At 44.7% G+C, this 13,903-nt stretch overlaps 1 protein-coding gene across 1 annotated transcript; it reads left to right on the top strand.

Moving 5' to 3' along the window:
- The first annotated feature begins 412 nt into the window (after positions 1 to 412).
- Positions 413 to 4,922, top strand: LOC125380092. The gene is made up of 7 exons (XM_048396333.1): positions 413 to 519; positions 693 to 771; positions 1,467 to 1,579; positions 2,160 to 2,316; positions 2,705 to 2,842; positions 4,242 to 4,426; positions 4,738 to 4,922. Exons 2-6 carry the CDS (start codon positions 696 to 698, stop codon positions 4,331 to 4,333), a joined length of 576 nt encoding a protein of 191 aa, XP_048252290.1. The 5' UTR covers positions 413 to 519; positions 693 to 695; the 3' UTR covers positions 4,334 to 4,426; positions 4,738 to 4,922.
- The last annotated feature ends 8,981 nt before the right edge of the window (positions 4,923 to 13,903 follow it).

Genomic DNA, 13,903 nt, shown 5'->3' on the forward strand with positions numbered 1-13,903 from the left:
TAGGTGTGCCGTGATCCACGGATCACGGGTGCAAATTGCTCATACACCTCGATTATCATCTTTATGGTTTTTCAGTTCTATGATTCCGGTTGGGAATCAGTCACTTCAGGCTTTTATCAAACATAAAGCTGACACGCCGTGATGTAAAATGTTGTGCAGACCCATCCTACTCGCTCGTTAACGCCCTCCCTCCCTCCCTCCCTCAATAAAAGAAATGTGAGGTCCGTTATCAGACGTCCATGCACTGCTTTCAGTTTTCAGGACAAGAAGGAATTGTCAGGATACCCACTGGGTGTGTGTCAGAACAGTCTCCAGCTCGACGAGTGAGAACTAAGAGGAATGACCTTAGAGAATAAAACTTTGTTCATACCTGTTAATACTGTACTAATTGTTGTGATATGTTCAGGGGTACATTGACGTGACAGGGATTCCTGGAAATACCAATACAACCTTCACAAACGGCTCCACTGAGGATGCACGATGGGCACATGAGAAGGAGCCTTAGGCCATTGGATACTGGTAATGATTACATTTCTGTCAACAATGCTTTGGGTTAATCGCAGCGTCATCATTCATGCCGAAGACTCTGGTAATGATATATTTCTGATAATGCCAGTCCATGTGATCTGATCTTTAGAGAGAAGTATGACTTCAGACATGCATGTCCCCAGTATCCTGACGTTTCCTTCCAGACTATGCCCTATAGGAACCCACTGTGGACCAGCAGATACCCCAAACTGGCGAACATAACAAACCCACTGGAACCAGCAGGTACGGGAGCGTTTCTGCATAGAACAATCACAAGTCGATTCAGAAAGCCAGTCACAGTTCACGTATTTTGCAAATCAGAATATGAAATGACACACCCATTCACAGGTGCAGTCGCAGTGATCAGCCACAAGTTGAAGTCTTAAAATATTTCTGAAATGGTACACTGAAGTCAGAACACAATGCCCTCGGTACAAAATTAATGATGCCGCAAAGCTGTGATACCTATTACAAATTTGGTATGCCGATATATAACCGTGTTTACTCACACATTCGTTCACGTTAATGAAAGTGACATTCAGCACGTGTGCAGTGTAGTAAAGCAACACCCCTAAATATGCAGCCAGACGCATCGTCTGTCTATGTCAGTAGTGCTACCCCTGTAACGATGATGTTTGGGTGTTAATCAAAGTGGTTAACAATAACAAGAATGAAAATCCTCGCATTATTGGATGATTATGATATAAATATAACCAGAGATAGGAGGTACATCCTCTTCAGGTATCATGAAAGAAGCAACGGAGCCAAATAATTCCCGTGGTCCCAGAAAAGTGGCCAAGTTGCTGGTGGTCCGAAGCTCGCAAAAAGTTATCTCCCTTTTTCTATGTGCTGTTGGATGATGATGATGATGATGATGATGATGATTGATGTAATGATGATAAATGATGACAACAATTTCAAGTCGAACTTTATTTCAGGCAATCAAATCTACAACAACATCTTTTACAACATTCGTGGGATCCCCTATATCTTTTACAAAGGTCGCGGTATAGAGAAACCAGAGTACTTCTACATTCACGATAATCATAAGGTAATGTGCATGGTATTTCAAGACTAGGTATATATGTCTGCATATATTTGACATAATTACTCTCGAATCAGGTCTCTTTAATACTGATTGAAACATGATTCCTCTTAAAATACAGCACAAAATACGCCGTACAGTAGTGGTACCATACCTCACAGAGGAAACTTAAATAGCACACAGGCACGATCAGGTAAATGCACAAAAGGCACTGTCGGTATCGTGGACATTTTGGCTCAAATATGGAATTCAATTCGATCACAAGTTGAAGTAATTTCCGTCTACATTGGAATTTGCCTCTTTTGCAATCACCAGATGCGAGTAATATATCCTAACAACAATGGCATGACGTCACCATAGTGGTTTAATAGTCAAGAACTTATATCACAATGGAAGAAAAAGCCTACATACTGTTATTGTTTTGCAACTTATCAGCTTCGATACTTTGTGTAGATGAGTAACTTCACCTGCCACCCCACACATTGATTGTGAACATTTAACATGCTGGCTTGCAACGTTGTACTTATTGCTAAAGCTCAAATGATCACTGTCATATCTTCTCAACTAAACTAATACTAAATGTCAGTCCATATCGCCAACTGACTTCTGGTCACCTGAGGATGCTGACTTCCGGGTCAGATGTCATGCGCAAGAGTGGGCCAACGCCATTAACTTCCCCCAGCCAATAGACGTGAACCACGTGGGACCTCGCTATGCTACAGGGCCTGTCTACATGCACCAAGGTCAGTGGACCATCTATCATTTAGTCATCATCACTGTACCACATATCAAGACAGTTACTACAGTGACATGATAGGGCCATAAGATACATGATCTTAGATTTTCATTCAATTGATTAAAACTTGTAAAGAGGGAGGCATCTATCTTGTCGCTGTTCAAGACATGTGCATACATTAACTCAACGAATGATTTGTCTATGGTGTATTTCACCAAGTAAAGAAAGAAGAGCAAAAGAACACATGTAGACAGTATCCATTGTTTGGGTGTACTTTGGGAGATAAGATGATGTGAGATGGGTTTTAGGTAGTGAAGCAGGCAGGATGAATATCAATAAAATGTCATTAATATTTTATGACCTGAATATCCTTTATTACTTGTACACTTTTACAGCCAGACAAACTAAGACGCCCCCAGTTCAAGCTCCTGCATGTGCCGGGACCGTCGCCCCAGCAACAAAGACACCACAGACGCCATACTTCTCAGATGGTTCTGGTCCTAACACACTCTACCCAAATATCCCAAAGCAAGGTGTGCATCTGTTTTAATGACTCGATATATTGGTACGTAATTAATATTGAGGACCAATTGGCATTTGAAATGTAGTTCTTAGGAACAGATACTTTACCTATATGTCACATGCTAAAACATATCTTAAAGTAAAAGTAACAACAAAAAACATAAAATGAATTAATATATATAATTAAAGGTGAGTGTAGTTTTCTTCGGACATGGTCGTATGCCATTTCATGTGACGAGTGTCTACCCAAAAGCATCGTTTGTTTTATGTGTTATGACAAAATCAGATACTGTTGTAATATTCCAGTTATGTCATGACGGCTAATACCTCCAGACAATACAATCGATGATGTCATATATTTCCTTATCGTTATAGTGTAACAGCTATTTATAATGTTTATGCATGAATTTAGGCTTGATTTTTCCATAATACCGCAATTAACTCAAGGACCATCCCGACTGGCACGAGATTCCTGTGAATCACATTATGATTGGGTCAGAGAGCGTACTTATTCCACTTTATAAACAAGTATATTCGGTAATATGTATTTGTCTATTTTAAACAGACGATTGACGTTGTGGACTTATGTTTTTATGGCTTTATGTTGAGACTGAAAAGCTCATTTAAGTAAAACTGACTTATTTGTTGCAACTTTTACAAAGTAACAGTACATTAGAGGTACGAATCATGTACTGATTATGCACAAATGTATGTACATTAATACAGTATCACAATGCCACAAACATATTTTCTGAACAGATCTGTTTATATTTTAACAGATACACAAATAGTGACATTCATGTCCCTTGTCACATATGGCAGCGTGGGCATTTTCTTGATGCTAATTGTATTGTCCTTGATCTGCCTCTTTTAACTGGAAAATTATGATAATATAACATTCATGGATACATCAATGGTGGCTGAAATATATCCGTTGATAACGTTATGCTGTTTCCGAGCGTCATATATATATATATATATATATATATATATATATATATATATATATTTTAAATTAAGGACATAAATCTTGTTGTCACATTGTTTGGTACTTCCATTTCAAAATTCACAGTCATCATCTTCTTATTTAATCAAACTCCAAACTATAACAACAATACAAAATCGTTCAGCTCAATAATGAAACACAAATAACGACCATTCTATTATCAGCCAGTTAGGAATCATTTGTGTTAGTGGGCGTGTCCTAAATGTTTTTCAGTTGATGTACACTTGAACGCAAGCACAAATTCTTGAAGCATCCACAAGTCAAAAGCCACGGATTCACTTGCAATTTATGTATATATTATAAGTATTACACCAACCTAAACTTATACGTATTACATAACCCTCTATAAACTTACATACGTATCAACTGATTGATTACGAGTATCAGGAATTCTGCTATTACAGGTTGTTGGTTGATCTACTCCGGGTGCCCGTCCCACCCCATCAGTGGCACACAGCGGGACGTGTGGGGGAGCAGCATGAGCAGACTGGGGTAAAGGAGGAGAACTGTCTGAAACGGGCAGCCAGACAGTGGCAGTATTGTGGCTCACCGGACAACGAAACTGTCACTGTAGTCTTCGGGCCTACAGGTGAAATTGTGTTATGAAATCCCCTGAAACCTATGCATGACCCTTCGTTACAGTTGTCACTCATTACCCACGGGTCCGAGAACAATACATATCCTTAATTCAAAATTAAACTAATATTTATTGTATGATTATCGATGTTAAGTGTATTCTTGTGTGTGTTTTCGGGAGAGACAAAACGTGGTATTTACTTTTAATGTAAGAACCCTAAACTAAAGCACGAGAAACAAAAACGAGCACCTCCACCTTAAAAAACGAATAGTAAGACATACAATATTTTATACATTCTTCTGGTGTATGCTTATTGAATCAAGGCGCTGCTACTCCGCCAACTACGGGTGTCCCAAACATGGCGGTTTCCATCCCGGGAGACTGGTGGTAGATGGCAAGGGGGAGACCCATGGCGGACTGACAGACGAGGAGAAGTGTCTGGCTAGAGCAGATGTCCAGTGGGTCAATTGTGGGTCCGATCCTGCTCATCCCTACACAAGCATCTATGGTCCAACAGGTACGTATCTGCGTAGTCAGTGGGTTGGTCTGATCCTGCTCACCCCTGTACACGCACGAACATTACCCAACAGGTGCGTTTCTGGTTATTAAGTGGTTGTACTGTGAATTTGATCTTAGTCGTCTATCTCTAGGACGTATGGCACAATAGGTACGTTCCTAGACAGTCAGTGGCTGCACTGAGGTCTATTCTGATCATCCCTACCCTAACATAAGTGGCCCAACAGGTACGTTTGTGGGCAGCATGTGGATGTACTGAAGCTTTGACCCTCCTCATGCCTGCACAAACATGTACGAGACAACATGTACGCTTATGCGTAGTCAGTGGCTTTACTCTGATTTCGATTCTGACCATCGCTATACACACATGTATGGCCCAATAGGCCCTCCTGTGGGTTTTCAGTGACTGTATGTATTGTGGGCTCAATCCTGCCAATCCATACCTACACAAGCATGGATGGCCCAACAAGTATTTGTCACTCAATATAACACTGTGACAGATAGTGTTAATTTATTTCGGAGACGTAAGAGGCCACGGGCCCATTGATGACAATTGCATGGTTTATACTGTAATGAGCAGAACGTGTACTGATGTAGAAATATAATCATAAAGTATGTCAGGCCTGTGCACTAAAGTTTCAACAAAGTACGGATAACAGGTAAAAGTAGAATGTTACAAAGGTTGCAGACGGCTTATATTGTTATTTCAATGTGCTGTAAACTTTCAACAGGTGCCACCAGACATGCTGGAGGCGTTTGTTGGGTCAGGATCTCGTCCTGTCCCTCTGACAACAAACTAACTGGCTTCTTCTACGACGCCTGGCGAGCCACCAACCTAGATACAGGTACTTGTAATACAGAGATGTTGTGTTGCATATCCAGGCATCCAGTCGGGGGAAACATATATGTCCTCTGGAACCCCTTCTTCATAAAGCATGAAAGGACCGTCTTATATGTTCTGAGAAGGTATACAAAATACGGCCCTGCTAGTTCTGCATACATCCTTGCCCATTACATTGTTTCTGCGGAAATCTCCTTCATAAGATTCTCGTTCTCCAAGAAACCAACCCCCATGAAGGGTGTTGATGTCACAATGAGTGAGTGAGTGAGTTTGGTTCTACGCCGCTTGTAGCAATATTCCAGCAATATCACGGCGGGTGACACCAAAAAATGGGCTTCACACATTGTACCCATGTCGGGAATCGAACCCGGGTCTTCGGCGTGACGAGCGAACGCTTTAACCACTAGGCTACCCGACTTCCCCCCATGTCATAATGAAAACGTTCATTAAATAATTGTGTGTGTTTGTGTGGCTGCTTGTACTAGTCCGGACTGATGCCGATTTATAGTGCTAGCTCACTGAGATACCATGCCGCAGTTTAACATGAATACCCCACTCAGACACAGTATACTGACTCCGAGCCGACCAGTCCTTGTTTTAGCTCCTTAATGCCGAGCGCCAGACAGGGTAACAACAAGTACCATCTTTTAACGTCTTTTGGTTTGACGCGGCCGGGGATCGAACCCCGGACCTTCCGCTGTCCGGGCGGACGCTCTACCACTAGACCACGGAGGCGGTATGATGATACAAGAGGAACAATGTGCATGTATAGTCAGTCGCCTTGGGTTACTTGTTCACACAAAATGTGTTGATCATTTGAAAATCTAAAACCTAGAAACTGACATAGTTATACGATTGATATACTATTGATTTATGTTTTCTAGTATGTACACACTCGTTTCGCAAAGGTCAATACAGTTAAACAGATTTGTGCCTTGATTCTTTGTTGTTTTAAAGAAAAATATATGAAATTATCGATCTAAAATTAACCACCAAAGACTTACGAATGTACAAACTGTTTTCTTTGAGGAGATCATCAGTGAAGTCAGTGATATGATTTTCATTTGAAAATGTTTTGAATAAAATATAAAGTAGAAAGAGTTTGTCGCAAGGGATAAATGATGAAAGAGTGCATGTCAACATTCAGGATGTTTGGGGAAGGTTGTGTGGGGAAGGTGTATAGATCGCACAGGACGTGAATGACAATGGATGAATGATCGAGCTAGAGTGAGTGAGTTGGGTTTAAAGCCGCTTTTAACATTATTCCAGTTATATCGCGGGGTGTCAGCTTAATGTGGGAGGAAAGCCCGAAGTGATGCAGGTCTCAGATGTTTACCACTTCGGTGAAACCCACGAGCACGGTAATGGTGCTGACAAACCTAGAAACATAATCGGGGCGAACCGGGATTCGAACCCACAATCATAGTTTTCTGGCGTGCCCAAGGGACGCAACTCTGCACAGCGAATCACGGCGCCTTAGACGACTGAGCCACTCGTGACCCCTGATCGAGCTACATGTATTGCAGTGGCTTGAACCTAGTTGTGTGACATAATAAAAAGTGTATTCGATGAAAGGTGATAAACGCGCGGCCTCTCACCTGAAAACAATGGCATCTAAATGCCAAACTGATTGGAGCAAATGTTGGCTTTGTCAACAGACCAATACTGAAAGTACTAGTCTTTCATCGCCATGAACCATGAACGCGACAGAGCAGGATGGTTATAACAAGACAGCCACCAAACTTCAATTGTTTCATGATTTTGAATGCTCTACCAATAATGCTTGAGCCAACCAGAGTAGAACACAGTGGTGGTATGGAACACACATTGAGACGAGTAAGGGTAAACTATCATGAAAGCCATAGGCTGATGTTAAATAATACCAAGCTGTAAAGTGCAAGGAAAGGTCACTCTATGGGAGCAGTAGTAAAGTTCCTGGAAGTAATTCGCCTGAACCATCTGAATGCTTCATATGTTAGAAAGTTGCACCAACATCAATATTGAGAAAAGCCATGACCATGCAACTAAATCATAGAATAAAATAATGCGCCAGGAATATCAGTGATGGAAGACTTCTCGCAATACTTGGATTGTAGTGGAACAGGATTATCAAAGCAACGTATCATCCTGCTTGCCTGGTAGAATGGTATAACAGTGTGTACGTTGGTTTTTCTGCCTTCACAACAACTTGAAAGAGACTGTTGGTAGAAATGCTGAATGACAATGTACACAAGCAGTTTCTGTGACAGTTCTTGAAATCTCTACAAAGTTAGGAGACGCTCATGACAGCATTAGACACTGTGTTTATTGTACTCAGCAAACAGACCATTCTGAATCACTGATGACGTCCGAGGAATGGATCAACAGACGAACTAACCTAATCAAATAAGGAATACATACAAATTGTTGGTGAGTGCATCATCTTCCAATGACCTGTCCATTCCTCTAGTGAACTCTGGATAAAACAGTTGCAATCATTTTAGGGAAATAGGAAACCTAAACCAGTCAGTGACCTTTGGCATGAAACCTTATGTTCCCGCCGTCATCGTGGTCTAGTGGTAGAGCGTCCGATAGGAGAGTGGAAGGTCCGGGGTTCGATCCCCGGTCGTGTCATACCTACATACGTTAAAATATGGTACTTGTTGTTACCCTGTCTGGCGCTCGGCATTAAGGGGCTAAAATACAAGTACTGGACTGCGCCATGGTATCTCAGTGGGCAAGCACGCGCGCGTGTGCATGTACTTCGCTTATTGGAAGTCTCGAATTACAGCCATGCACGTCGCTATACAAGTGGAATAATCTTGAACGCGACGTTAAACCCCACTTCACCTCTCCTTACCTTCTATATTCCCATGAAAGCTGTTGTCCAGGTCAGAATTCCCAGTAAAGCTCCCAATACCTGACGACAGAAGAGCCGACAACTTAAGATACTGGGTGGTCAGACTGTGTGGCCTATGCGTGACATCGTACCCCGATGGTGTGGATCATTGTTCATGCTTTCAAGTTATAATGTCCAGGCTGCCCTGACCACGTTGGACGTTACTTATAATACCAGCCACGGGCTGCCCTGACCACGTGGGACGTTACTTATAATACTAGCCACGGGCTGCCCTGACCACGTGGGACGTTACTTATAATACTAGCCACGGGCTGCCCTGACCACGAGGGACGTTACTTATAATACCAGCCACGGGCTGCCCTGGCCACGTGGGACGTTACTTATAATACCAGCCACGGGATGCCCTGACCACGTTGGACGTTACTTATAATACCAGCCACGGGCTGCCCTGGCCACGTGGGACGTTACTTATAATACCAGCCACGGGCTGCCCTGGCCACGTGGGACGTTACTTATAATACCAGCCACGGGCTGCCCTGACCACGTTGGACGTTACTTATAATACCAGCCACGGGCTGCCCTGGCCACGTGGGACGTTACTTATAATACCAGCCACGGGCTGCCCTGACCACGTTGGACGTTACTTATAATACCAGCCACGGGCTGCCCTGGCCACGTGGGACGTTACTTATAATACCAGCCACGGGCTGCCCTGGCCACGTGGGACGTTACTTATAATACCAGCCACGGGCTGCCCTGACCACGTGGGACGTTGCTTATAATACCAGCCACGGGCTGCCCTGACCACGTTGGACGTTACTTATAATACCAGCCACGGGCTGCCCTGACCACGTTGGACGTTACTTATAATACCAGCCACGGGCTGCCCTGGCCACGTGGGACGTTACTTATAATACCAGCCACGGGCTGCCCTGGCCACGTGGGACGTTACTTATAATACCAGCCACGGGCTGCCCTGGCCACGTGGGACGTTACTTATAATACCAGCCACGGGCTGCCCTGACCACGTTGGACGTTACTTATAATACCAGCCACGGGCTGCCCTGGCCACGTGGGACGTTACTTATAATACCAGCCACGGGCTGCCCTGGCCACGTGGGACGTTACTTATAATACCAGCCACGGGCTGCCCTGACCACGTTGGACGTTAATTATAATACCAGCCACGGGCTGCCCTGACCACGTTGGACGTTACTTATAATACCAGCCACGGGCTGCCCTGGCCACGTGGGACGTTACTTATAATACCAGCCACGGGCTGCCCTGGCCACGTGGGACGTTACTTATAATACAAGCCACGGGCTGCCCTGGCCACGTGGGACGTTACTTATAATACCAGCCACGGGCTGCCCTGGCCACGTGGGACGTTACTTATAATACCAGCCACGGGCTGCCCTGGCCACGTGGGACGTCACTTATAATACCAGCCACGGGCTGCCCTGGCCACGTGGGACGTTGCTTATAATACCAGCCACGGGCTGCCCTGGCCACGTTGGACGTTACTTATAATACCAGCCACGGGCTGCCCTGACCACGTTGGACGTTACTTATAATACCAGCCACGGGCTGCCCTGGCCACGTGGGACGTTACTTATAATACCAGCCACGGGCTGCCCTGGCCACGTGGGACGTTACTTATAATACCAGCCACGGGCTGCCCTGACCACGTTGGACGTTACTTATAATACCAGCCACGGGCTGCCCTGGCCACGTGGGACGTTACTTATAATACCAGCCACGGGCTGCCCTGGCCACGTGGGACGTTACTTATAATACCAGCCACGGGCTGCCCTGGCCACGTGGGACGTTACTTATAATACCAGCCACGGGCTGCCCTGACCACGTTGGACGTTACTTATAATACCAGCCACGGGCTGCCCTGGCCACGTGGGACGTTACTTATAATACCAGCCACGGGCTGCCCTGGCCACGTGGGACGTTACTTATAATACCAGCCACGGGCTGCCCTGACCACGTTGGACGTTACTTATAATACCAGCCACGGGCTGCCCTGGCCACGTGGGACGTTACTTATAATACCAGCCACGGGCTGCCCTGGCCACGTGGGACGTTACTTATAATACCAGCCACGGGCTGCCCTGGCCACGTGGGACGTTACTTATAATACCAGCCACGGGCTGCCCTGACCACGTTGGACGTTACTTATAATACCAGCCACGGGCTGCCCTGGCCACGTGGGACGTTACTTATAATACCAGCCACGGGCTGCCCTGGCCACGTGGGACGTTACTTATAATACCAGCCACGGGCTGCCCTGGCCACGTGGGACGTTACTTATAATACCAGCCACGGGCTGCCCTGACCACGTTGGACGTTACTAATAATACCAGCCACGGGCTGCCCTGACCACGTTGGACGTTACTTATAATACCAGCCACGGGCTGCCCTGGTCACGTGGGACGTTACTTATAATACCAGCCACGGGCTGCCCTGACCACGTTGGACGTTTCTTATAATACCAGCCACGGGCTGCCCTGACCACGTGGGACGTTACTTATAATACCAGCCACGGGCTGCCCTGGCCACGTGGGACGTTACTTATAATACCAGCCACGGGCTGCCCTGACCACGTTGGACGTTACTTATAATACCAGCCACGGGCTGCCCTGACCACGTGGGACGTTACTTATAATACCAGCCACGGGCTGCCCTGACCACGTGGGACGTTACTTATAATACCAGCCACGGGCTGCCCTGGCCACGTGGGACGTTACTTATAATACCAGCCACTGTGTGCTCCAGACTCGATTATGTACTTGCAACAATGAACACTTTCGGTTTCCATTTCTCAGGAACACTTCAATGTCCAGGAGTCACGGGTGGCCTACTCGTCTGGGGCACCGCAATTCGCCGTGCGTCCCTTGAGCACGCCAGAAACCTGAGATCATGGGTTCTCCATAAATGATACAGAGCTGTATGGATTCCATTTAGCAAATATGCTTATATGAGGTATACAAGTATAGAAATATTATTGAACGACTATTGATACCTTCAACTCTTTCATTTTACAGGATCTTCAAATAACATTTTACAAACAGAAACAGCAGAATCAGAATTACAGGTCTTCAAATACGACATGGATAGACACACATATGGCGCCACATAAGGCGATAAAATTCGAGTGTATACCAATCCAATGACAATATATAGCGAGGTCAACATTCACCAGTCGGTGGCTTCGGTGCATTGCAAGTGTCTTTGTTATTATTGTAAGTAGTAGTAGTAGTAGTAGTAGTAGTAGTAGTAGTTATGAAGCTCTTTATCTTTGTTGTGAATGTTGTATGTAGGTCCCAGGCTGTAATTCGGTACTGCCAACCTGTGTATAACAAAACGCGCCGATCACAAGCTGGACGGTCGCACGTAAAATCCCTAGTTGATGCCTGAATTAATTACTGTACACCATCCCTGAAGAAGGTGCGTGACGTGAAATTACTTGTGAGGTCGCGTTCAAGATTATTCATCCACTTAAATAGCGAAGTGCATGCACGTGAGTGTGTGTGGGGCTGGGGGCTGGGGACTGGGGTGCTGTTTGTTATAGTCCGGACTAATGCTGGTTTTACAGTGCCAGCCCACTGAGACACCATGCAGCAGTTTTACATGGATACACCACTCAGACACAGTATTCTGACTCCGAACCGACTAGAACTTGTGTTAAATCATGTTGTTAAGCGGCATGTAATATTATAACAAGTACCATCCTTAAATGTGATTAACACATTTCTGGTGTCCCGGCCTGATACTGCTGGATTATTACCTGAAGCACGAACACACCGGTGTCATTTCATCATTTACGGCGTCATATAATGTTCTGGTTATGGACAGGCGTTGATGTTGTATATAATTATGATGGTTTGTTGTTTAACGCCCCACTAAGCAATATACCAGTTATACGACGGCGGTCTGTAAATAATTGAACGTGGACCAGACAATCCAGTGATTGACATCATGAGCATGGGTATGCGCAATTGGTATACGATGCATGCATTAACCAAGTCAGCGAGTCTGATCACCCTCTCACGACAAGCATGGGTTGCAGAGAACTAATTGTAACCCTGATTGTGACGGATTTTTTAAATATTATTAAGTAAGTACGTCAGGACCATGCGATTTACGTCAATAAAGGCTTTTTGCATTGTCTTATGTTAAATCTCGTCACCGGACAAATTGTAGTTTTAAGAATGTTACACATGCTTCGCCAATGCCTCTATGGGGAAGCATACATACACGTACAGGTTTGACTTAGCTCGACCCACTTACACAGCTCTGGGTTACACATATGCTTCCTATTATTCATAGTATTGATTCGATGTGTATTTACATTCGACTGTACGGGCGTGTGCTAGAATTTAAAGAAGTCATTCAACTCACTGTTATGATAGTGGTAATTCACTGTGAAATTCACCATTTCATTTCTATGAAATTCAGGACAAATAGATCATTGTAAATATAAGTCTGGCGTGAACATCAGCTGTTCCATAACGTTTACCGCGTTCAGGTTATCTCCTGGACCTTAAATTCTTCAGCAGCTATATAAAGTGGGCGGCAAAAGAAAGTATAGGTCGAGTTCCATGATCGGTACAAAAATAACAAGAAGAGGTTTTGTTATGAATTATAATCTAATCTATGGAGGGTAACAAATGATTGATCAACCACAGTACGAATGAAATTGTGCAATCACAGTTAATGTAAGCTCAAGGTAAACAATGGTGGGGTAAGAAATTTCATTTTCAAAAGTTGTCTGAAATGTCACCAAAAAATTGTCAGACACACTACAAGTTCATTGTCGACACAGTTGCCTTCAATAGCGTGTATGACCTCCAGCTGCCTCAATGCATGCTGTGATACGCCGCCTCATCGATGACGTCAGTCTTCTGATGACGTTGACTCGAATCCGTTGCCACTCGTCTCTCAGGGCCTGCTGCAATTCTTGTCTGTTGACGGGAGGCTGATGGCGTGCTCTAATCTGTCTGTAAAGATGGTCCCACAGATGTTCAATAGGATTAATATCGGGTGAGTGGGCAGGCCAGGGCAAAACGTCAACGTTCTGCTGGTTTAGAAAGTTCCGAGTCAGTCTTGCAGTATGGGGCCTGACATTGTCGTGTTGAAACAATGTCCCCTGCTGTTAGTTTTGTAAGAACGGAAGCACAACTGGCTGCAACACTTGGTCTCTGTACTGCAAAGCGTTCAGGTTTCCCTGTTTAATCACCAATTCAGTCTTCTCATCTCCACAAATACCGCCCCAAACCATGAC

Source organism: Haliotis rufescens, unplaced genomic scaffold, assembly GCF_023055435.1.
Source record: "Haliotis rufescens isolate VD_foot unplaced genomic scaffold, xgHalRufe1.0.p SCAF_15, whole genome shotgun sequence".
NCBI classification, from domain to species: domain Eukaryota; kingdom Metazoa; phylum Mollusca; class Gastropoda; order Lepetellida; family Haliotidae; genus Haliotis; species Haliotis rufescens.

Bases quoted from the DNA above. Each gene is read 5' to 3' on its own strand.
- LOC125380092 (XM_048396333.1), top strand. From the start codon at position 696: ATGCCCTATAGGAACCCACTGTGGACCAGCAGATACCCCAAACTGGCG. The intron at 772-1,466 runs GTACGGGAGCGT...ACTTTATTTCAG, and splicing joins AAACCCACTGGAACCAGCAG to GCAATCAAATCTACAACAAC. The intron at 2,317-2,704 runs GTCAGTGGACCA...ACACTTTTACAG, and splicing joins GCCTGTCTACATGCACCAAG to CCAGACAAACTAAGACGCCC.